We start from the raw sequence: 22,198 nt of genomic DNA, 5'->3' as shown, positions 1-22,198 counted from the left end.
ACTCAAAGGTAAGAGAAACATAGCATCCTTATGCATTACAAAATTTAGTTTCACCAAATATTTCACATGCCCAAACTAGTACCAGAATGATAAAGACAGCTCTACTCTTTTTTTTCCTCTGAATGCAATTAAACGAAAACAGGTCACACACTCACAGTACAGAGATAGAGTTGTCATGCCGTAATGGTACAGCCAAGTGCATGGATTTGAACATACATGATACATGGCATCCGTTTCAGAATGGTGCAAGCAGACTATTTCTCGTTCAATCAAGAGTATAACTCAAGTATAACTGATTGGACTGAGATAGAACAATTCAGGGGATTAAAGAGAAGTGGCATGCACATCAGGACTCACTTCATGCAAGCAGTTCGAATGCAACTTCACACAAGCAGAACTGCAGAGATTGAGCAATGATACTACCAACAGTCGAATGGAATTGAACAACACATGACATGCACTTTCAATCATCTGATGCAACAGTAATTACTAGCTAGAACACATTGGACAGATCGAGAAATTTCATGAGATCAATCAGAAATTACGGGCGAGTCGGGATGTGATATTCATTCACTTCAGGCAAGCAGGAAAACTTCCACCACATATTTGCTTCTGTTCTTCTTCGACAGGACGAAACGAAAATGCTAAGAAGGCCGTAAACCCAGTTGATCTGAGCCTATCAAAGCGAGACAACTACGAAGCAACCACTACGACGGACGCCAGAAAGAAAGGAGGCAGCAGAACACGGAACGCGCGCTAGGCCGGCAGATCTGGCGAGATGTTAGAGCAGCATGAAGCGTATTCAGAGGCTCCTACTCGGCGTCGAAGATCCAGGCGCACTGCTGGCACAACTCCGCCTCCTCCTCCAGGGTGAAGTCGTTGGCGATGTTGAAGGTGGCGCGGATCTCTTCGGGGGTCTTGCCCTTGATCATGTCGGCGACCCTCTGGTAGACGACGTCGAGGAGCCCCTTGATGTCGAGGAAGTTGGCGGCGTGGATGACGTCGTAGAGGTCGTCCATGCTGAGGCGGTCGACGAGCTTGCGGTCCCAATCCTCCAGGTTCTCGGACGCCGCCGTGTTGACGCCGCCGCCGACGCTGGCCTCGGCGCTGGGGTTGGGGTCGGACTTGGTGGCGGCAGCGACGAAGGGGTCGGAGTTGGACTTGGTAGCCTCGAAATGCTTGCTGCAGTACTCGACCACCGTGTCCAGGGTCCTGGCGGTGACGGGGATCACGATGCCGTCGTCGTTGGCGCAGTCTCCGTCGAGCATTTCTCCGATGAGCATCGACAGCCGCGCCGCCGCCTCCGGGACCTCGTACCGCTTCTTCTCCGGCTGCGAGCTCCTCAGGATGACCATCTTCCCGCCGGCCACCTCCTTCGCTTCCACCACTCCCTTCCCCTTCGCCGACGCCGCCTCCCCCTTCTCGGAGGTCGCCGCAACATCCCCTCCCTTCTCCACCGCTCCCTCTGCCTCCATCGCTCCCCTCTTCTCTCCCTCCGCCGCCATCGCGCTCTCGCTCACGCAACCACGAATGATCGAGTCGGGGGACTCGGGGCCGGCGGTGGCGCCGCTTTATACCCGCCCTTCACGGGTTCGGGGCGGGGCGAGACGAAGCCTGGCTGCCTGGCTGGCACCAGCCAATCCATTTTCTTCGGACGCAAGAAGGAAGAAGGGCCCTGCGGTCTGGCCCGACGAGCTACGTTTCTGGGTCAGTGTTGGGCTTTCACTCGGCTTACGCGATCCGTTTCGAATTCGAGAGGATATCATTTTCCTTTGCGCCAGTTGGGAAGAGGTGGCCATTCCCCATCCGGGAGGGAGGGAAGGAGGTGAAAAGGAAGTCGGTTTTCACACGTTTTTTTGGTCTCCTGTTAAAGTATAGCGATGTACTGCAGTTGTGCCAACTCCACTACTGTAATTCTGTAATGCTGTGGCTTGTTTGTTGAGTTGTTATCACTGAAATCTTCTTTTGAAATTTGAATTTAGAGACGGTGATCGCAGGTTTGCCAGAGGAGAGAGTGTTGCAAGTTCATCTGAATTCTCATTAGTTGTATCTTGCGGCGAGTGTGGTTATCATCGCTTCAGGTGATGGTCACGTGAAGCACACGGCCCAGGAGCGAGCTCATCTTCTCCTCACTCCACCAGCTCTCGCCCCCACGCCACCGCCGACCCTGCTCATCTTCGCGCCGCCGGCCGCAACCACAGTGCGCTCGCGGTGACTCCTGCCACAACCACGGACCACCGGCTGTCATCCGTACCCCGAGGCCAGCGGCTCCCGCCGCCTCACCGCCCCGCCCACAACCCGCTCGCTACCCTGTCGTCGGCAACCTTCCTCTAGAGCCGGCCACGCCGAAGGCAACTCCACCCCGACAATCTAGAACCCCGAAACCCCTAACCCTAACCCAAAACCCCACCAGGCAGCACCGGCGGCGCAAGGAGGAAGAAGAGAAAGAGCGGGGCTGAAAATTTAATTGGGCCAAAATCATCTTCAGATAATGGATCATTATTTTATAACATATGCGATATATAGCCTCTGCGTCACGTGGCACCGTTTCATACAAAAAAAAGCTACTCGATACAAATAACTGTTTATACCGAGCCATGTCAAATCATGGCATTCACTGGTAGGCCTATTCACAAGAGCAGAAGACAGTCGAAAAAAATGGATGCAACTGTCAGTTTTGCAAACTAAAGGCTGGCCCCCAAGTCTCTCTTTCTGTGTTCACAATAAAAACAGGGAAAAACTATGCCAACAATAAGGGACTGTGAAATATCCACGGACTGAAACTGGAGCTTTTTTAATCAATGATGCATAGTCCAGCTACCCGCCTTACCATGACAAAACTATGCTAAACAGCATAGTGGAACAACAATTTTTAGCATCGTTTGTTGCCAACTGATGCACTGAAAGAAGCAGAACTTATTCAGGGACTGGAATGCTATTCCCCTCTTCATTTCAAACTGGAAACCGAGCAGTCTGAAACTGAATTATACTACGTAACAGCAAGATAAGATCGTTATCCTTCACAAGGTTATAATTCAGTGCAAGATTTAGTTTCGCCGTATTTTTTAGTTGCAACAAACTAGAGAGAACCTTATCTTTTACACTCCCAGTTCCAGGTCGGTACCAGAAGGCTAGAGACAGGCACAGATTAACCCTCCTATTATTCAACTGAAAACAAACACAATTACACAACGATCAATTTAGGACATAATATTGGCTTAGTATCCATACACCGCAGGTCACTACAGAGATAGAGTAATCATGCAGTAATGCTACAACCAAGTGGGTGGGATTTGAACATCCAACGCCTGCAGTTCAGGATTTTATATTAGCTTGATGGAAGCCGAGCAAGAGTACTAGCTAGAACACCTTGTCCGATTTAAGAGTGGAAATCATTGGACATAAACAGAACAATTCATGGGTTTAACCAGAAGTCACAGGCACATCAGGATAAGTCATCCCACCCACTCACTTCATCCTGCAATAAGTTCAAAATATTCAGTACAAGCAGCGGTGCAGAGGTTGAGCAATGATCTACCAGCGATCGCATGGAACTGAAAAACACATGTCACGCATTTGGGAATAAATAATCATCACGGAACGCGAGCAGATCGACAGTAATAATGGTAACTAGAACACAATCGATCGATGGTAGTAGAGCAAAATTGGACCGAGATAGAGCAATCTCATCAGATTAATCCGAAGTGACAGGCAAATCGGGATCTGACTCATTCCCTTCAGGCAAGACGTTTAAACCTTCCAGCACGCATCGGTTCTGTTCTTCGACAGGAAGAAAGGAAAAATGCTAAGCAAGTGCATACACGGACTGGATTTGAAGCTCTTGATGCGAGAGCAACGACTAGGATGGGCCTGAAAGGACGCTGTAGAACACGGCGCGCGCTAGGCCTGCTGATCGATATCGCGAGATGCAACAAATGCTAGAGCAGCACGAAGTGGGTTGGAAGGTTCCTACTCGTCGAAGGCCCACGCGTACTTGTGGTGCAACTCCGCCTCCGCCGCCGGGGTGAGGTCGTTGACGATGCTGAAGGTGGCGCGGATCTCGTCGGGGGTCTTGCCCTTGATCATGCCGGCGACCTTCTGGCAGATGGCGTCGAGGAGCCGCTCGATTTCGAGGTCGTTGGCGGCGATGAGGAGGTCGTGGAGGGCGTTCAGGGACAGGACGTCAAGGAACGTGCGGTCCTCGGTCGCCGCGGTGTCGACGCTGCTGCTGCTGCTGCTTCCGCCGGCGGCCGCGGCAGTGGGAGCGGAGTCGGGCTTGGTGGCGGGCGCGGCGCCGGGGCCGGCGTGCATGTTGCAGTACTCGAGCACCGTGTCCAGGGTGCGGGCCGCGACATTGGGGAGCTTGACGACGACGTGCGGCTGATGAGGCCCGACAGGCTCGCCGCAGCCTCCGACACGCGGCGCACCTCCCCGCTCGAGCTCTCCAGGGTGATGATCCTCCCGCCAGCCGCCTCCTTCGCTGCCGCCGCTCCCTTCTCCGCCACCGCCTCTCCCTTCTCCGCCTCCGTCGCTCCCTTCTTCTCTCGCTCCGCCGCCATGGCGCTGTCCCTCGCTCAACGACGAAACCCTCTCGCTTCGGTAGGCGCTCTCGCGGTGAGTTGGGGGAGTGGGCACGGCCGGAACGATCGAGTCGGCGGCAGTGGTGGCGCCGCTTTATACCCGCGAGGACATGCTGGACGGGCTGGGTCGTCGGAGCGAGCCGGCGAGGCGTGACGTCGCTGCCTGGCTGGCACCAGCCAATCCATTTCGAAAAAATTCCGAAACATTTCTTCATCTCGGTAAAAAGGAAATTCCTCCATTTCTTCGGACGCTAGAAAGGTCCCGCGGGCCGAGGTCCAATGTTGGGCCCAACGGAAACAGCTCCATTTCTCGCTTGTTTTTTTAAGAAAAGTTAACTGCATGAATTCTTGACATCTTTTTCGGAATTGATATACGGCAGTTGTGTCAACTCAACTGGAGTGTTGGCATGGCTTGACTGCTGTCACCTGAATTCTTCATGAAATGGCTTGGCATGGCCTCGTCAGAATGAGTTCACAAAAAATGCATGTACATACCACCTCTTCTTTTAACTCATTACAAGCAATTGCTATCTGAACCTTTGCCTCTCAAAAAGTTGCGTATTCCTTGAAAAAAGGGGAGAAAGTCACAAAACTATACCAGAAATAACACAATGTAATAGCAGAGTAATTTACAATTACATTCACTAGAAAATTTCTATAACAAGTTACCTGGCACTACGATGACAAAATCTATGCTCCCAACAACACAAATCTTTACCGAGACACATGCTCCAGGTCAGCATCATTTTTTGCCAACTCACGTACTGAAGAATGCAGAAACACATTCTGGGATTGAACTGTTGTTCCTGAGTTCCTCTGCTTTTCATGCATGAAAACTAATATTTAGGAGTATGTTGCAACCTATCTTTCGGAGAAAGCTTATACATACACATGCCACAATCTGTACCAGAACTTTTCAGAGACACACATTCACACATGGCAACGTTTAACTGAATGCATCTGAACAAAGATAGCATCCAACTTAGCGTAAAATATTAACTTCATCTTCATGCAAGCCGACCAGTGCAGAGATAGCAGATAGAGCAAGCATGCCACCAGCCTACCACAAATTGCATGCCAGCAGCGCCAGGACAAAAAAAAAAGGTCGGTAATGCATATAACTCGTTACAAGACAAATTATCTCATGGCATGTCCCAATCAATGTCAACCCACATGATAGTTATATACTGTATACACACACAAAAAAGAACAAACAGAGCCAGTTCTCACGTCATGCTGCATTTGTATGAAATTTGTATACCTGGTTGCCCCTCATACCAAAATACCATGATCAAATCGTGCTTAAGGCAACAAATATGCATTGGCTTGCGCCCAACTCATCTTCTGAAGAATACAGAACAATTCTGGGATTAGAATGCTTTTCCCCAGTTATTAATAACGGAAACCAAGCTTGCGTGGCTTACGATAAAAGGGATATTAACAAGAGTATATCCTTATCCATTACACACCCCTAGTGATGATTAAGAACTTAGTTGCAACAGAATCAGTTAAGAGAGAAGCAAAGACTTGCTTGTATGATCGACATGCCAAAATCATCACCCCACAATACTGACAGACACAGAGCAACCTTCCTATCTTTAACTGGAACTGAACAATCACATCCTGCAACTTAATCTAAAAAAGAGCACCAAATTTAGGATAAAGTGTTCACTGCAGCATCATACAAGCAAAACTGCAGATATCGAGTAATCATGCTGCATTGCAGGCTTGCAGCCATTGCTGCCGCCAATCTCACGGGACTGATGAACTGAACAAGACATGACATGCATTTTGGGAGTGGAAAGCACTTCATGCAAGTAGATCAAGAGTGCTTGCTAGCCACAACATGATTGATCAGAACACATTTAACAGACATAGAGCGGTTGCATGGAATCGATCAGAAATGACAGGCAATTCAGGATGTTATGTTCATTCATCACTTCATGCAAGCAGCTCAAAACTTCCACCACACATTCGATCCTGTTTCTCTTCGACAGGATGAACAGACTTTGCTACGACCGAATACTTGACCTGAACCTATCCGAACAACTATGAACTACTACTAAGAAGCAAGTCGAGAAACCACCGCACGATGTACGCAACTAAGAAAGGATCGAGGCAGTAGAACGGAACCGCTAGGCCGGCAGATCCAGTGAGATGTTAGCGCAGCGTGAAGTGGACCCAAAGGCTCCTAGGCGTCGCCGAAGGCCCAGGCGTACTCCCGGCGAATCTCCTCCTCCTGCTCCTCTGTGAAGTCATTCTTGATGTTGAACATCTTGCGCATCTCAGCGATGGTCTTGCCCCTCATCAGGTCGGCGATCTTGCGGCAGGTGAGGTCGAGGAGCCCGTCCATGACGAGGGAGTCGGAGGCCTCGGTGAGGTTGAAGAGGGCGTCCTGGCTGAGGCAGTCGACGAGCTTGCGGTCCCAATCCTCCAGCTCCTTGGATGGAGCGGTGAGGAAGCTGCTGCTGCTGCTGGACGCGGCGCTGGGGACGGGGTCGGCGTGCTTGTTGCAGTAGTCCACCACCTTCTCGAGGGTCTCGGAGCCGATCTTTTCGAGCTTGATGCAGCCGTCGCTGCAGCCGCCGGCGATCATCTTGGAGAGGACCGTCGACAGCCGCGCCGCCGCCTCCTTCGAAACCTCGAACGCCTTCCCATCCGAGCTCTTCAGGGTGATCATATCCCCGTCGGCCACCTCCTTCCCCGCCTCCTCCTCCGCCACTCCCTTCCCCTTCTCCGCCACCGTCGGACCCTTCTCTCCCTTCTCCACCGCCGATCCCTTCTCCCCCTTCTCCGCCACCACCGATCCCTTCTCCCCCTTCTCCACCACCGTAGATCCCTTCTCTCCCTTCCCCGCCGCCATCGCTACCGACTCTCCCTTCTCCACCTCCGCCGCTCCCGTCTCTCTCTTCCCCACCGCCATCGCTCTCGCACGCTCAAGGACGAAACCCTCGCTTCGCCTAGGCGCTCTCACGGCGTCGAGTGATTGATCTGGGCACGGATGGAATGATCGGGTTGGGGGACCTGGGTGGCGGCGTTGCTTTGCTTTATACGCGAGCCGGGGGGTGCGGGGAGGCGTTGGCTGGCAGCTGGCACCAGCCATTCCATTTCTTCGACCGCAAGAAGGGTCGTGCGGTCTTGGGCTCTGGGCCGGAGTGGTTCGTTCCTTCGTTTCCGACTGATGGAACGCCCAAATGGAAACGAGCTCCACTTTGAGGCCCAATTGAGCGTCTGCAGGGTCCGCGAGATTCTGTGGGCGTACTGTTACTACGCTCTGGCCCAGTCCTGCGGTCCATTTGTTGTCGCATGATTCCTTTTCTTTTCTTCTTTTTTTTCCATTTGTCAGGTACTAGTGTACTACGGAAAAGTTGAAAACAAAGTCATTCTCGCACGTTTTCCCTCCTATTGATAAGATGTACTCACTGCTGCTGTTCCTGTGGGCCATCAAGTTGAAAATGTTGTATGTGGATGACGATTTACTCACTGCAGTTGTTAGATCATGAGGCCGAATGAAAAAGAAAGAAAAGAAACAGTACAGTGTGAATCAAACATAGAGAGGATCCAGAGTAACTGAGTAAGCTGTCACTCTCAGTCCTTTTTGTATTGAAATCCTATAGCTTGCTAGTCCACATTGCAACTCAAAACTTCACTGAAAACAACTGAACAAGCACAATGGAACAGATATTTCCCCAATTATTGACTTGTTGCCAAGTCATGCACCAAGAACTACCGAAGGATGCAGAACATGCACAAGCAGGGGCTGGGGTGCTATACCAAAGTCAGTTCCAGAATACCCGAGAAAGAGAGGTACAGCAACCTGCACATTGCTTGACTGAACTGAATGTGCTAAAGCAACACACAAGTCGAATTAATTAGGGGGTATTTGGATCTAGAAGCTAATTTAGTTTTTAGTCTGCATCACATCCAATATTTGATACTAAATAGACTATAAAACTAATTATATAAACCAGTGCTAATTCACGAGACGAATCTACTTAATCTAATTAATCCATTATTAGCACATATTTACTGTAGCACAACATGGTCAAATCATAGACTAATTAGGCTTCATAGAATCATCTCGCGAATTAGCTTCCATTTATATAATTAGTTTTTTAATTAAATTATATTTAATACTTTAAATTGATGTCCAAACATTCGATATGGCGGGACTAAAATTTTTAGTCGAGAGGAATCAAACAGACCCTACGATAAAACTCACTGCATCTTCATGCTACCACCATTTTGCATGTACTGAACATATGTGACAAGCATTTCATGGTCGTATTTCAGCTCATGCAAGCAGATCAAGAGTGCTCTCCTAAACAGTAGACACCTCCAATCAAGATAGTACTAGAACATAATGCAACAGAGATATAGCAATTCAGGAGATTGATCGGAAATGGTAGGCACGTCGCAACTTCCACCAACGCAAATTCGATTCTGTTCTTCGACAGGACGAAACGAAAAGGCTCTGCAGATTCCATCTGAACCTATCGATCCGATACAACGCGAGTACGAAGTAAGCACTAGGACATCATTCAGAAACTAGGAACTACCGCAGTAGACCTGAACTGCTAGATCGGCTCATCGGCACATCCAATGAGATGTTGGCGCAGCAATGGCTTCGAATCAAGGCTCCTCGTCCTCGTAAGCCCAGGGGTTCTCATGCGGATCTCCTCCTCCTCCTCCGGCGTGAAGTCGTTGGTGATGCCGAAGATCGTGTGGACCTGCGCCGGTGTCTTGCTCTTGATCATGTCGGCGACCTTCTGGCTGGCGGCACCGAGGAGCCCCTTGATGTCGAGGAAGTTGGAGGCGAGGAGGAGGTCGTAGAGGGCGTCCAGGGTGAGGTTGTCGACGAGCTTGCTGTCCCACTCAGCCAGCGTCTTCTCGGATGCCGCGGTGTTGACACTGGTGCTGCTGTTGCTGCCCTCCGCGGCGCCGTGGTCGGCGTCGGGCTTGGCGGCGGCGGCGGCGGCGTGCTTGTCGCAGTACTTAATCACCGTGACGAGGGCCCTGGCGGTGACGTTGGGTAGCGGGATGTTGCCGCCAGCGCAGCCGTTGTCGATCATGTCGGCGAGGACCGTCGACAGCCGCGCCGCCTCCTCCGACACCTTGAACGGCTTCCCCTCCGAGCTCACCAGGGTGATCGCCTTCCCGGCGGCGGCGGCGGCGGCGCTGAAGGAAAAGACCGCCTCTTCGCGGCCGCCTCCGACGCCGCAGCCGTCGCCCCCTGCTCCTTACCCACCGCCGCCCCTCGATCCCTTCTCGTGCTTCGCCACCGCCGCCGCTCCCTCCTCGGCTTCGGCCCCTTCTCCCCCACGGTAGCCCCCTTCTCCTCATCCGCGGCCTTCACTCCCATCTCTCCCTCCTCCTCCGCCTTCTCCCCCTTCTCCGCCGCCACTGCGCTCGCTGCCTCGACGACAAAACCGCTTTTGCCGTCGGAATGATCACTGGTGCGGTGTGGGCTTTGCACGAGTCCATTTATTGGGTCCTGCTGGTGGGCCGAATGAGTTTTGAGCCCAGTTGGACTTCTCTGCGTGGCCCACACCACAGATAGTTGCATCTTGAGATTCCATTAGAAAGAGTAAATTGTGGAGAGGATTACCTTTTTCTCCCTTGCGAATCGAAGATGATTACACTCCTCGACAGTGAAGTGTGACCACGAAGTCATTTTCGCACGTTTTATTTTGTCTCCTGAAAAGATACATATACTATATAGTTGTGGTGTCCATTCCATCAACAAGTCATTAGCAGACACGACGTGCAGCTTAAGATAAACAAAAATATCCACTAAAGCCCAATCAGTCTCTTAATGGGGCTAATCCAAAGGCATCTCCTGGCCAGTCAGCCGCTCGTCGCGCCGGCGCTCGCCACGTCGCTCTTCGAAGTTTTCCGCGGCATTAGCCTGGCCGGGCTCACGGCGTGAGCAGACGCCGTTTGAAAATGTACTTGCTGGTCACGTCGGGGTGTCCCAGCAGATCGGTTGGTGAGACGGCGTCCTCGCTCCCAGACCACACCACCAGTACTACTGGTGCGCCAATCACGCGGTCATTGTCGTCCAAGTCACTGTCCGCACCGTCGTATCGAAGGTTCTCGATGCAGGCCCCCACCAACCACCCGACCACGAGGCTGCGCCCAACTTGCTGCCACTGGAAATTCAGCGCCCGTGGATCCTCCTCCTCCCGTCCAAAACAGTTCAGGCGACGAGCAACTGACCAAGCGTCTCTCACCGTGCGGGGTCGGCTTGTGAACGTCACCGAGGCCGGATAGTTCCAAGCAAGCATACGGTGTGTGACCAGGCATGGCTTCGCGTCGCGCAGGCCGCACAGGAGACGCGCGTCGCCGGCTGGAGCTACGCGTGGCTCCCACCCACCCGCACCGGTGGCGAGCAGCGCCCGAGACCACGAGGCGCACGGCCGGCCCATCCCGCCCGCGCCGAACGGCGACTGACATGACGGAAACGGCTCCCGTCGTAACCCCACCAACCAGCATTATAAACGCCGTACGCACCCCTACCCTTCTCTCTCGCGCCTCCACTGCCGCTCCTGCCGTTTCCGCCTTCCCCGCCGCGGAGCCACTCGTTCCGATCCGATTCGAGAGTGCATCTTTATCTCGCGCGTCGCATCGGAATTCAGGTTCTCTCCATCCGAGGATCTCGCGCGCGACCACAGCTTCAGCGAACCCGAATCAGTTCATTCGGCGCGTCCCAGGTATCGCTGCTGGTTGCCTCCTCCCCCTTGGGTTTTTTATGGGGTTTCTTGCTGTTTTTATGGGCTGCAACTTTTGGTTTCTCAGCTCGCTTCGCCCCGCGAATTCACGCAGTCTTTTCTGTTTCCGGTTCGTTTCCTTGCTCGTAGAGACGATGGACATGGACTTGGTCGACGACTTGGAGCTGCTGGACGACTACGACGACTTGGAGTTCGACAGGTTCGGCGTCGCCGCCGGTGATACCTCCAGACAGGTACGGGTTTTCGACGGCCGAGCTCCAGTTGTGCCTTCTCACGAACGCTGCGGGCTTCTCTTGTCCACTGCTACCTCGTTTCGCAGATCACATATGCACTGCGGTGATTTTAGGCGTAGAGTAACACTGGCACAGTAGTTTCTCTAGTTTGGTGGGTGAACTACTGAACTGCTTAGCGTGTACTAGCATACAGACATCATCATACATAACATAAGTAACAACTTTGGAAGGATGTGCGGAACACGATTACGTGACTTCTGCTGGTGGCAGTAGCGAGTGGAAATTGTCAGTGGCTGGTGGCCAAGGTATTAAGTTGATGAAAAGATCGCTACTGTCACCAAATTACCACTTCAGGTGGAAAATAAACTTCAGTTTTTTGTTTTCTTTTGTTGGCAACAACAGTAATGCTGCATCATGGTTTTTTTTTTTGCCCTTTGTGGCTACAGATTTTACTTTGTCTTTTCCCCGGAGCTTCATAACAAACACGATTACATGACTCCTGCTGGTGGCAGTAGAGAGTGGAAAATGGTCAGTGGCCGGTGGCCAAGGTATTAAGTTGATGAAAAGATCAACACCTAGAGAACCCACCAAATTGCCACTTCAGGTGGAAAATGAGCTTCAGATTTTGTTTTGTTTTCTTGGTTGGCAAAAACAGATGCTGCATCATGCGAAAAATCGTGGTGTGCTGGTTCCTTTGATTTTTTTTTCTTTTGCCCTTTGTAGGTACAGATTTTGCTTTGTCTTCTCCCCGAGCTTCATAACAAACACCCTGTTTTTATGCTTGCTGTAGAATAAGAACAAGTACGACACCACTTCTGCTGCGGAGTATAGAAATGGGAAAGATATGCAAGGGATACCGTGGGAGAGGCTGCATTACAGTAGAGATGACTACCGTGGTAGGAGGCTGAATGAGTACATGAACTATGAGAGCCTCTTCAGGTCGCACGAGTTGTTGGATTCGGTGAGATCAAGTGTTCTGTATAGTTGCCTTACTCTACGACAAGTCAATTACCTCCTTCAATAGTTCTTGAGCTTTCATGAAGCAAAATTATAAATTAAGATGAGCATTGCTGAACTACTGATGGTGTTCTTTATGCAGTATCATTATGCAATCTATTTCACTTTCACTTTATAGTAGTTTCTCAATAGTTTTTTCAGACTTGAGTACAATCTGTCAGAGTAGTATGTTCAATGGAATACATTCATAATTCTGCTATCTTTTATGACTTAATTAGTTCTTGAATCTTATGAGCTTGTCTCAAACATTTTTTTTCATGTCACGCAGTCTCCAAACATTTCCAGTTTGAAGTATAACACAAAAAGATTCCAGAAACTCAGAAACTTGCTATTGATTCAGTTTTCCTGTTAGGGATATATGACTATGGGAGTTTTCTTGTTAGGGATGTATATGCACTCTTTGTCACCCAGAAGTAACTTGTGTAACATTTATCGCTTCTTTTGTAGGAGTGCAAACAAGTGGATAAAAAGGGCACATTCTATGATTTCTGCTTCAACACAAGACTTGCCAGGTCAACAGTAGTTCATTTTCAGGTATATTTTTTTTACAATTAAATTGGTTTCCACTTCCCAGCATTCGTAAAAAAAATTCATGGTAATGCCAAACTGGCCCAGCAGGCTGTTGGATTGACAAGAGTCCCCCCCCCCCCCCTCTCCTCAAGTCTTGCTGGTCACAAGTTTTTTTTTACCCTTGCTTTTTTTTCATAATGGCATAACGCATTGCATTTTTGCATATCAATAGTCATTTACAACAAAAGGGGATTTACTCAGTCAGTCTACGTGAGTAAGAAGAATAAACACAGGCTTAGAAAAAACATAATCAGAATGTTGAAATGTTCATTATTCTACAAATGTTAGCTATTTGCATTTACGCCCTTATTCTGTTTTGTAGATGTTATGATATTTTTGAAGGTTTGACCACTTTCCGTTTCAGTAGGTGAAGTTTCTGGTTCCTACTTACACTTTTTTCTTCATTGTTGTAGAGTGTAACCGTAATACCATAACGCTGACTGCAGGTTGTGTGATGAGTTTAGTTAGATATGCTAGCTGAAGCTGTAGTATGTATCTACAATTAACACTGCTGTGATATAGGACAGCACTTTCACCAGGGCCCATAAGCAGGTGGACAAGCATCCTCAGTGGTCGGCGTTGTTATGAAGACAACTGTGGAATATGGTATGGTAGGTTGTCTATGATAAGCGAGCCTCTGCTGGATAATTCATGCTCGCATTTTTTTTGGCAGGTTGGACCTAAGTAGGGGCTAACAAAATTTTATGCAGGACATCACATGTGGTGTCAACTTTTGACAAATAATTGTCTGAATGTTCTGTTGTAATGCTAGCTGAGTGAAATAACGGTGTAATGTGTCAGTTGTTTATGCTGTTAACAACGTGGTCGTTGTTGTTACCAATTCTCTTTCCTGACGTTGTCTATTCAATTTCTCATAAACGATTATACACATCGTGCTGTTTCATAGAGACATTTCCATAAATGGTAAACCAATCGGACGACAGAAAATTTTGTTTTGCATTTCTTTTGAATCATATGAATGTCTTACAAAAAAAGGGAGGCTGCTTCAAATGTTGTTGGTGATTATAGTATAACAACAATAACATGTTTCTTTCTGATGTAACTAGTCACTGTCAGATGTTGCTAAATGCCAAACATATTACTGAAAGTCAAGAGCAGAGCCTACCAAATGAGAATTATTTACAGAAGGTTTAGATAGGTGTATGGGTGGTTGTGTAGTGGCTCTTTGGCTTGTGCGAATTTTGAGCTTCCACCAAAGGAAACACACTTATTTCAGACAGGTGGAAAGTCAGAACATTGGCTGCATTAATCTGATTTCTGGCCGATTCTTTGCCATGGAGAATACCTAATCGTGATGTTCATTTTATTTGTTTGTCATACTGTTATGCATTTGGATTCTCTTTTTCAGTGTGTTTGTCGCGCGACTATTTTCACTAATCTTGTTACACCCCTAGTTTGATAATAGGTGGCTTGCATTTTACTAGAGTATACTAGCCTATCGAATACTGTGAGCAACTAATTGTCAGCATTTTGTAGCTAGAAAAATACAGCCAACTGGCCAACTGTGTGTTTTCTGTTGTATAGAACACCACTTATGAGATACTGTTCTTAGTTCTTTTCTACTCCAAAGGTGCTAACCATATTCTGGAAATCTGCAGCTGAGGGACCTTGTTTGGGCCACATCCAAGCATGATGTCTACATGGCACAGAATTATTCAGTGATGCACTGGTCTTCTCTTCTTCAAAAAGGGGAGGAAGTGCTTAATGCGATAGACAATGTATTTCCAAAGCAGGTTTGCTCTGTTTTGCATGAGCTTATTTTTGTTATTCTTCATATATCCGAGTCCCAACCCAATCCCTACTTCACAGAAGGTCCAGGGAGCTCGGCCGTTGTTCAGAATGCAGACCTGCTCCATGGCCGTAAGAGACAATTTTATGGTAGCTGGTGGTTTCCGGGGTGAACTGGTTTGCAAGGTACGGCTAGTCCAAGGTTTGCACAGCTTTCAGTCATTTTTTCTATGCTAGATCATGCATTTGTATTTGGACAGTACGTTGATCAACCTGGAGTGGCTTTCTGTACAAGTGTTGCTGAAGATGATGATAACATCACAAATACTGTAGATTTGTACGAGTCTCCCAAGTAAGTAGCTTACTAGTCAATATTAAGATTTTGAATTTGCAAGTATTCAGAAATAACTATCTTTTCTTTGGGCGATGCAGTGGATCTACACGAGTGATTGCTGGCAACAACGACTGTGTTGTCAGAGTTTTTGATACCGAGAGATTCAGGCTACTTAGCCACTTCGCATTCCCATGGTCGGTCAATGTGAGTAAATATTCATATCTTCCTCAGGTAGTCTGCAACTCAATCTTGTTCCACTATGACATCTGTACTTTTATGTCCACTGTCCACAACAGGACACATCAGTAAGTCCTGATGGCAAGCTTGTCGCTGTTCTTGGCGATAGTTCTGACTGTCTGATAGCTGATCTTCAGTCTGGCAAGGTAACATAGATCGTCATACAATCAGTCTGAAGTTTGAACCTCTACAAAACACTTTGGCAATATCATTCAACCGTGTAGTCTGCAGGAAATCGCGAGCCTCAAGGGGCACTTGGACTACTCGTTCTCGTCGGCGTGGCACCCCGACGGGCGCGTCCTCGCCACCGGGAACCAGGACACCACCTGCCGGCTGTGGGACGTCCGCAACCTCTCGCGGTCCCTGGCGGTGCTGAGGGGGCGGATCGGCGCCGTCCGGGGCCTCAGGTTCTCGTCGGACGGCCGCTTCCTGGCGGCGGCGGAGGCCGCGGACTTCGTCCACGTGTACGACGCGCGCGCCGGCTACTCGAGGGAGCAGGAGATCGACATCTTCGGGGAGGTCGCGGGCGTGTCGTTCAGCCCGGACGCGGAGGCCCTGTTCGTCGGCGTCGCGGACCGCACATACGGCAGCCTCATCGAGTTCCGCAGGAGGCATCGCTACGAATACTTGGACTCCTATCTATGAGGCTGTGTACTTAGGGTCCGTTTGGTGTGTCGCGTGTTGTACATGAACGTGGAACTGCGTCTGAGATGGGCTGTGTGGTCGATGTGTCTGCCAAAGGCAGAGGTGTATGGTGTCGTGTGTGTGCCTTTCTCGAATGCTGTTTGTAAGCAAAGGATGTTGGAATGCTTAGTGGTGAGTTTTTTTTATTTTTTTAAACGAACCGGCCGGAGAGCTACCGATTATATAAAAAAATACTGATTATATAAAAAAAATAACTTAGTGGTGAGTGATGTGCAGCTTTTTTTTTGTCGTGACCGGGTCATCTTCGCTGGTTGATAATGAGCAAAAGTTTGTTAGCGGAGCCCGGGGCCCCAACCGCAAACGACCAGCGATCTTTCGCAGACGCCACGGCCTATCCTGCTTGGCCATTCGAGTCACACTCTACGCCGCGACGGCACGCGCGCACGCTCATCAGTGCCCGCCAGCCAGAAGCCCGTCCATGGTCGACACCCGCCGTGGCCGTGCCGGAGAAGTGCCCGTGCACCGGGCGGCCAGGGCCAGCGCTCGCGAGATCACGAGTGGCACGGCCGCACGAGCACACGCGTGCCGGCCCAGCGCAGCAGTGGCTGCTTCCTGCTATCCTTGGAGCGCCGCGGCTCCGCGCTCCCACACTGGGCTCTGCCAATAGATCCGCTGCGAGCGGGGCGCGCGTGAGGTCAACGATGGGCCGCTCCCGCGGGCCGGCACGCTCGCTGCTGGTTGGCTGGGCCGCATCGCGGGGTTTTCGCTTTGCTGCCGGGCCGTGCGGCACATCCCTCGGCGAGTTTGCTGGGCCGAACGGTGGGTGTTGTTGGAAGCTGTTGATGGGCCTCCGTGCGGGGCGTTTCGGCCTCTCTGTGGCCCTCACCGGCGCCGTGTCAGTGTTGCTTGCCATGCCTTTTCGTTTCTTTTTGCCCTTCAGGAAGATCAGAGCCTCCAGCTCCATCGATAGCAGAAAGCTCGAGCTCCCGAAACCAGCACCACCAAGTTCTGGCGAAACAGGGAATCAGATTTGGTTTCATCACCATCCATGCTGAGCAGCTAACAAAGCGCACATCCTTTTCACCTATCAATGCTATCATAGCCTTTTGAAGGTCTGTTGTCCTGTCCCCAACCTCGCTCACCAATTCTTCCAGGCAATTCAGGGCAAAGCTGCACAGTGGACACGCTATTACTCCCTTCTCCTTCCTGCTACGTGCCGTTTGTCACTTCTGGACCTCCAGCCGGGAAACACTAGAGCACTAAGCAACGGACCAAAGGAGCAAAGAAAGCGTCCAAGCACACGCATCAGGCATCTCGATCACTCGAAGAAAGGCGCGACGCCTTTCTCGGGATCATCGGCCGGCGGCACTAGCTCACCGGCACCGTCAGTCTCCCGTCACCCCATTGGCCGCGCGCCGGCCGGGCGGCGGACGGAGCCCGAAACAAGGGGAGCCCGCCCATGAGCAGCGAGAAAAAGCCAGCGGCGCCATTGCTGCTGCGCGTGCCTGCCGGCCGCGGCTGTTCTGAGAATAGTCCAAGCGCCAGCAATGGTGGCCGCCTTCTTTTCGGCTTCCCCAGGTGCTTTACAACACATCCAACACGTGCGAATTGCGCCATTGGATGACGGGGACCTCTCCGAGCGAGCTGAGGGCGCCGACAGCTAGCTGCAGGGAAAAGGGGCCGGGGCGGATCGATCGTATCGCGTCGCCGCTGGATCGTCGCTTCAGAATCAGATCAGGTCGCGCTCACGCATCGCATCATATCATATGCAACGCTAGCTAGCTTGCCTGCTCGATCGCTGTCACCAGTTGATCGTCGTCGTCGTCTCATCAGGCAGCAGCAGGCCGGTCAAAGCAAGAGGGAGTCACCGAAGCGTTAGGTTTTCTGGCAGCTGCAGGTACGTGCGCACTATACTAATGTTCGAGCGTGCAACTTTTCAACTCGGCGTGCCTGTCCCGGCGTGAGGTTTCCAAGATTCCAAGAGCGCCCGAGGGGTTTGAGAGCTAGCAATTGCAGCTAGCGTGCTCGATCTACTAGCTAGCTAGTAGTGGCATCGATCACTAGCAGCGCTACACACGGTCACGCGACATTTGTGTAGGAATAAAGTGCTCTGCCGGCCTAGCTAAACACGTTGTTAACAATCCGTCTTTACGGACTTCGAGGCGCGCAAATGAGCTGCTGCTGCTGCTAGTAGAAGCTAAGCGTGCGTGCAACGACCAAAGGCCGGCCTAATGTGCCGATACGATCTGGCTCACTTTTGGAGATGCTAATTTTGAGATGGTTCCAGCGAGTTTAGGTGAGGTATGGGCGTGGTTATTGGTAGTCAAACATGCATGGAGGTGTGCATGTGATCAAGAGATCGAACCTAAGTGTGTAGCTAGAGGCCAAAAGGGAGAAAAGATCTTGATTCGTCCTAGCTAGTATGGGTTTTGGTTGGGCGAACACGAAAGGATAGTAGAGCGAGATGCATCTGTAAAGAAAACCATGAATGGTGACATGCGCTCATGGGGAGATGCCATACCATGCATCTAATCTAGCTCATGAACCGTGTGAAGATTATTTTTTTTCGTGAGGAAGATTTTATTGCGGAGGGCCACCATTTGCCTGGAACTTTGGAGTTATGAATTACTACCAGTGCATTTCCAGGAATATTGCTAGCACAAACATGATTCTTCAGCAAAACAAAACAGATGCAGTGGATGGCTGGATGCCAACAACAGCACATAGATAGTGAAATCAATAGAGAACAGAATAACTTTACATATGAATGTTACTGCAGAATCTCTTGTAGCTAGCTAGCACTCAGAGACAACCGGTATAGATCCCAAAATTCCTTCTTCTTTTTTCAGGGCATCCTAATTAAAATTCCCTTGTAGCGTATACGCACGAACTATCTAATTGTAATTGAGCTCCATTAATCATCCATCAGCCGGTAACATTAGTACTACACCATCTCACATCGAAGGTCCTTTCATGTCAAAGCCTATTCCAGACCTACATATTTGGGTACCAAAATAGAGGACACATAACTGGAGAATTGAGTGGACAAGCCATTGGTTAGGCAGGAACCTAGTGATGGCTAGGTCCCCTCCCCCCTTTTGTTCTTGAGGGTAGGTGCCGGAGAAGACTCTTCCTTAAAGATGCTATGCGCAATCTGACGGTTCCAAGAGAAAAAAACAATTCACTTTATAAGGTACAAACAACCCACTTGTTAGAAATCTCTCATAGAAGAAGCACATGCCTCAGGCTGGTGCCAATGGGGGGCGATACCGCCCCTCTGCGCCCCAGCCCAGGCGAGAGTGAGGCGAGAGGCAGGCGAGAGGGAGAGAGAAGGCGGTAGCACTACCGCCGGGCGAGAGCGATAGCGCCCGCTCTCGCCCGCGTTGGCAGGCGCGCCGGGACGGTAGGCGGGCGGTAGCGAGGCGGTGCGTTGGCGCGGCGGGCCCCGGGCGAGAGGACGTGACGTGGCGCGTTTTGATTGGAGGGGTGAGGTGAGAGTGGGGTGAGAGTGGGGGCGAGAGCTGACGTGGCTGCGCGAGAGTGAGGCGAGCCACTGGACTCAGCCTCAGGCCAAGAATTTCTTCAAGAACAGGAACGCTTTTGTATCGGACACACAAGGACAAATATGCAAGCGTAGTGATTCTTAACCCAAGGACTGTGCTGTTTGATTCGTCGGTACTCCGTGTATTGCACTGAGGATTGTAAAGCACGAACTCTCTGCTCGTTTTCAGTCTCAAAAGATACTGGTTTTCCAGACAGCGTGTTCAATTCACTGCAGAAACACCGAAAGAAAAGTTCAAGCAAAGACGGTTTTGGTGGGCAATATTCTGAGAACTGAGATTTGATCCTCTAGCCAATACATTGATCAATCTTCTTGAATTATTTATGATTAAGTAAATGCAGATATAGCACAAATCATCTAAATGAAAAATTCTGAAGTCATAGCGTTGACAAAAAAATTGTGAAAACCATAATCTCTCAAATAGAATCATGATCATATATAGAACATGGTCGGCTATCGTTGATATATAAAAAATTGTATAATTAAATATATATTATGACAGAAAGAAAAATTTTGTTATGGATTCTCACATCAATTGATGGTACGTTCAAAAGAAAAGTAGATGCTAGCATCACACATATGTATGTGTACTTTACTAGCTATTAGCTATAAGCATTGCATGGGAGTGAGAACACACATGCTGTACCTCCTGTTTCCACATATGCGCACTTCATGTAGTATTTTGCTTTCTTTATATTAACCAATATAGCTTGTTAGATAAGGCTTTACAGGACTATTCTACAACTCCTTTTCTTAAGAAAAAATAAGGAGGGATATGGAGAAAAAAGTGAGTATACTTTTTGGTAGTATTTATTTGCTATGGATGAATGAATCCGGTCATATGTGTAAATAGTGCAATGATGAGTAAGAAAGAATTGCAAAGTTATTAGGATTATGTTGGGTGCTCCAGATCAAGATTAGGTTAATTAATAAGTTACTCTTGATACATGAGACAATAATATTTTTTATAGGAAATACAGCTCTACATGGATCAAAGCTAGATATGCTAAAAAAAATACTAATGGAGATATTTCTTTTGGTAAATAACCAGAAGAGCTAAGGATACACCAATATCTGGTGCCATCCAATATATTGTGTGAAAAAAAAACTGCATGGTTATGTGCTTCACAGTAGACGTTGGCCTATTTCATGCAACCATACAGCCAAATGTAGCCAACAATAGCGTGGTTGGGCCAAGTCCGGGGTATTGTGCCTTCCAAACCTGAGTTTCTAAATTTTATATCCGGGCTACATAAATTGTATTGTATAATTCTTGGAACGAGCAATACCATTATTTCAAAATTAATTTTGGTCCGGTATATATTGGTCACCAAATAATGCATAGATAATAAAACCATTAATCCCACAAATTCATTAAAATTATGTATAGCCACTTCGATGCACTCAGATATAGACCAACGTTTGGTATGCATAGTAAGAGACAAAACTCACGGTCGAACGAGTTGAAACAAAAACTTTAAAAAGCCACTCTCGATATAACCGAATCCAAATTGTCAACAAAAGATATTCATGCCTTTCCATATCATCCAATCATAAAATCTAGTCATCTCCCATTAGTTTTTCGTACTTTCACGCATTCATCCTAGCTAGATATATAGTGTAGCTTCTTTGCGATCTCCTTTTGCCGCGCAACGATGTGAAAAAAGGCGGGGATAAAGGCCCACGCGTGCACTAGCTCGCCATATATCGCAGTATCAAATCATGAACTCATTTTTGTAATGCAAGTGTAGCAAGCAATTGGAGAGAGCTCCTCCAAAAGAAACTGAAGATCCTTTTAAAGGGCGTACGTGGCGCGTTGTCAAGAGGTAGATGGATAAAATAGAAGAGGTGATTGATTTGCCCTAACTCTCTCTTAACTTTTGGCGCTTGCTAGCCAATGGGGTAGCTTATTAGGAACCTTCTTTATAAAATGCCATCACTTACCTACCTGATCTGTGATCTGCAAAGAAAGTGAGACCGACGCGACCGACGCTAGCTAGATTAAGGAGAGCTGGGCTGGGTGTGACAAGTGACAGCAAGTGTAAGCATGTTTTATTATGCCTAACACCTATGATTGACTTGGATGGCTGCAGGTTTACTGTGCACGTTGTTGTCACGCTGAATGTTGCTTTCCCAGGGAAACTGTGTAAGTTGATTGTCGTTGTTTTGCTCCCGTCTTTTCCTCCTTGAGAAATGGGACACTTCAGCTGGCTAGTTCCACTGTTCCGTAACTACTCCATCGATAAACAATCACTAGTTCTGCTTTGCATAGTCTAAGTTTACAGTGTGCAGAGGGAAAAGTACTCTCTCTAGCTAACAAGACCATGGTACGTACACAGATTGAAATCTCACATGGTGCGTGTTGACTTTATTGCTAGTAGTTTGGCAACTAGTAGGATGCACGAAGACCGGATGGCCAAATGATATGTGGTATTATTATTTAAAAATTAAACAATTTCGATGAAAAGCTAAAGCAGTTCGTATACTAACTAGGGCATTTTGCCCTTGTTTGCCGGTGCAATATGTTTAGCTCCGGCACT

The 22,198-nt window shown here is 49.0% G+C and overlaps 4 protein-coding genes across 6 annotated transcripts; 1 reads left to right on the top strand and 3 right to left on the bottom strand.

The window, feature by feature from the left end:
• Nucleotides 1–812: 812 nt before the first annotated feature.
• LOC112881329 (SKP1-like protein 1A) lies at nucleotides 813–1,505 on the bottom strand. Its single transcript, XM_025945996.1, has one exon. It carries the CDS (start codon nucleotides 1,503–1,505, stop codon nucleotides 813–815), a length of 693 nt encoding a protein of 230 aa, XP_025801781.1.
• Nucleotides 1,506–3,969: 2,464 nt separating this feature from the next.
• Nucleotides 3,970–4,559, bottom strand: LOC112881328 (SKP1-like protein 1). The gene is made up of 2 exons (XM_025945995.1): nucleotides 4,428–4,559; nucleotides 3,970–4,380 (listed from the first exon to the last, which is right to left on the bottom strand). Exons 1-2 carry the CDS (start codon nucleotides 4,557–4,559, stop codon nucleotides 3,970–3,972), a joined length of 543 nt encoding a protein of 180 aa, XP_025801780.1.
• Nucleotides 4,560–6,415: 1,856 nt separating this feature from the next.
• On the bottom strand, nucleotides 6,416–11,008 carry LOC112881327. The gene is made up of 3 exons (XM_025945994.1): nucleotides 10,957–11,008; nucleotides 9,159–9,819; nucleotides 6,416–7,669 (listed from the first exon to the last, which is right to left on the bottom strand). Exons 1-3 carry the CDS (start codon nucleotides 11,006–11,008, stop codon nucleotides 6,772–6,774), a joined length of 1,611 nt encoding a protein of 536 aa, XP_025801779.1. The 3' UTR covers nucleotides 6,416–6,771.
• An 84-nt stretch (nucleotides 11,009–11,092) lies between these two features.
• On the top strand, nucleotides 11,093–16,361 carry LOC112881389 (uncharacterized WD repeat-containing protein C2A9.03-like). 3 transcript variants are annotated; one of them, XM_025946050.1, is made up of 10 exons: nucleotides 11,093–11,293; nucleotides 11,441–11,544; nucleotides 12,335–12,505; nucleotides 13,009–13,095; nucleotides 14,751–14,885; nucleotides 14,965–15,066; nucleotides 15,141–15,232; nucleotides 15,313–15,418; nucleotides 15,511–15,597; nucleotides 15,676–16,361. In XM_025946050.1, exons 2-10 carry the CDS (start codon nucleotides 11,446–11,448, stop codon nucleotides 16,108–16,110), a joined length of 1,314 nt encoding a protein of 437 aa, XP_025801835.1. In that variant the 5' UTR covers nucleotides 11,093–11,293; nucleotides 11,441–11,445; the 3' UTR covers nucleotides 16,111–16,361. The 3 variants fall into 3 exon arrangements, with proteins under 3 accessions (XP_025801835.1, XP_025801834.1, XP_025801836.1); XM_025946049.1 differs by having other exon boundaries at nucleotides 11,095–11,293; nucleotides 14,962–15,066; XM_025946051.1 differs by having other exon boundaries at nucleotides 11,098–11,293; nucleotides 14,962–15,066; nucleotides 15,683–16,361.
• The last annotated feature ends 5,837 nt before the right edge of the window (nucleotides 16,362–22,198 follow it).

The sequence above is a fragment of the Panicum hallii genome, chromosome 2, assembly GCF_002211085.1.
Source record: "Panicum hallii strain FIL2 chromosome 2, PHallii_v3.1, whole genome shotgun sequence".
NCBI lineage: Eukaryota > Viridiplantae > Streptophyta > Magnoliopsida > Poales > Poaceae > Panicum > Panicum hallii.
This window is presented reverse-complemented; position numbering and strand designations above follow the sequence as displayed.

Excerpts from the sequence above, each read along its gene's own strand:
- LOC112881328 (XM_025945995.1), bottom strand. The coding sequence starts at position 4,559 with ATGGCGGCGGAGCGAGAGAAGAAGGGAGCGACGGAGGCGGAGAAGGGA. Across the intron at positions 4,381-4,427 it reads TGGAGAGCTCGAGCGGGGAG|CCGCACGTCGTCGTCAAGCT; the intron begins GTGCGCCGCGTG and ends GGGCCTCATCAG.
- LOC112881327 (XM_025945994.1), bottom strand. The coding sequence starts at position 11,008 with ATGGGCCGGCCGTGCGCCTCGTGGTCTCGGGCGCTGCTCGCCACCGGT. Across the intron at positions 9,820-10,956 it reads GCTGCTCGCCACCGGTGCGG|GAGCAGGGGGCGACGGCTGC; the intron begins GTGGGTGGGAGC and ends GCGGTGGGTAAG. Across the intron at positions 7,670-9,158 it reads TGTGCCGATGAGCCGATCTA|CTGCCAGCCAACGCCTCCCC; the intron begins GCAGTTCAGGTC and ends GGCTGGTGCCAG.
- LOC112881389 (XM_025946049.1), top strand. The coding sequence starts at position 11,446 with ATGGACATGGACTTGGTCGACGACTTGGAGCTGCTGGACGACTACGAC. Across the intron at positions 14,886-14,961 it reads ACAATGTATTTCCAAAGCAG|AAGGTCCAGGGAGCTCGGCC; the intron begins GTTTGCTCTGTT and ends CCTACTTCACAG. Across the intron at positions 15,233-15,312 it reads GATTTGTACGAGTCTCCCAA|TGGATCTACACGAGTGATTG; the intron begins GTAAGTAGCTTA and ends TGGGCGATGCAG.
- LOC112881329 (XM_025945996.1), bottom strand. The coding sequence starts at position 1,505 with ATGGCGGCGGAGGGAGAGAAGAGGGGAGCGATGGAGGCAGAGGGAGCG.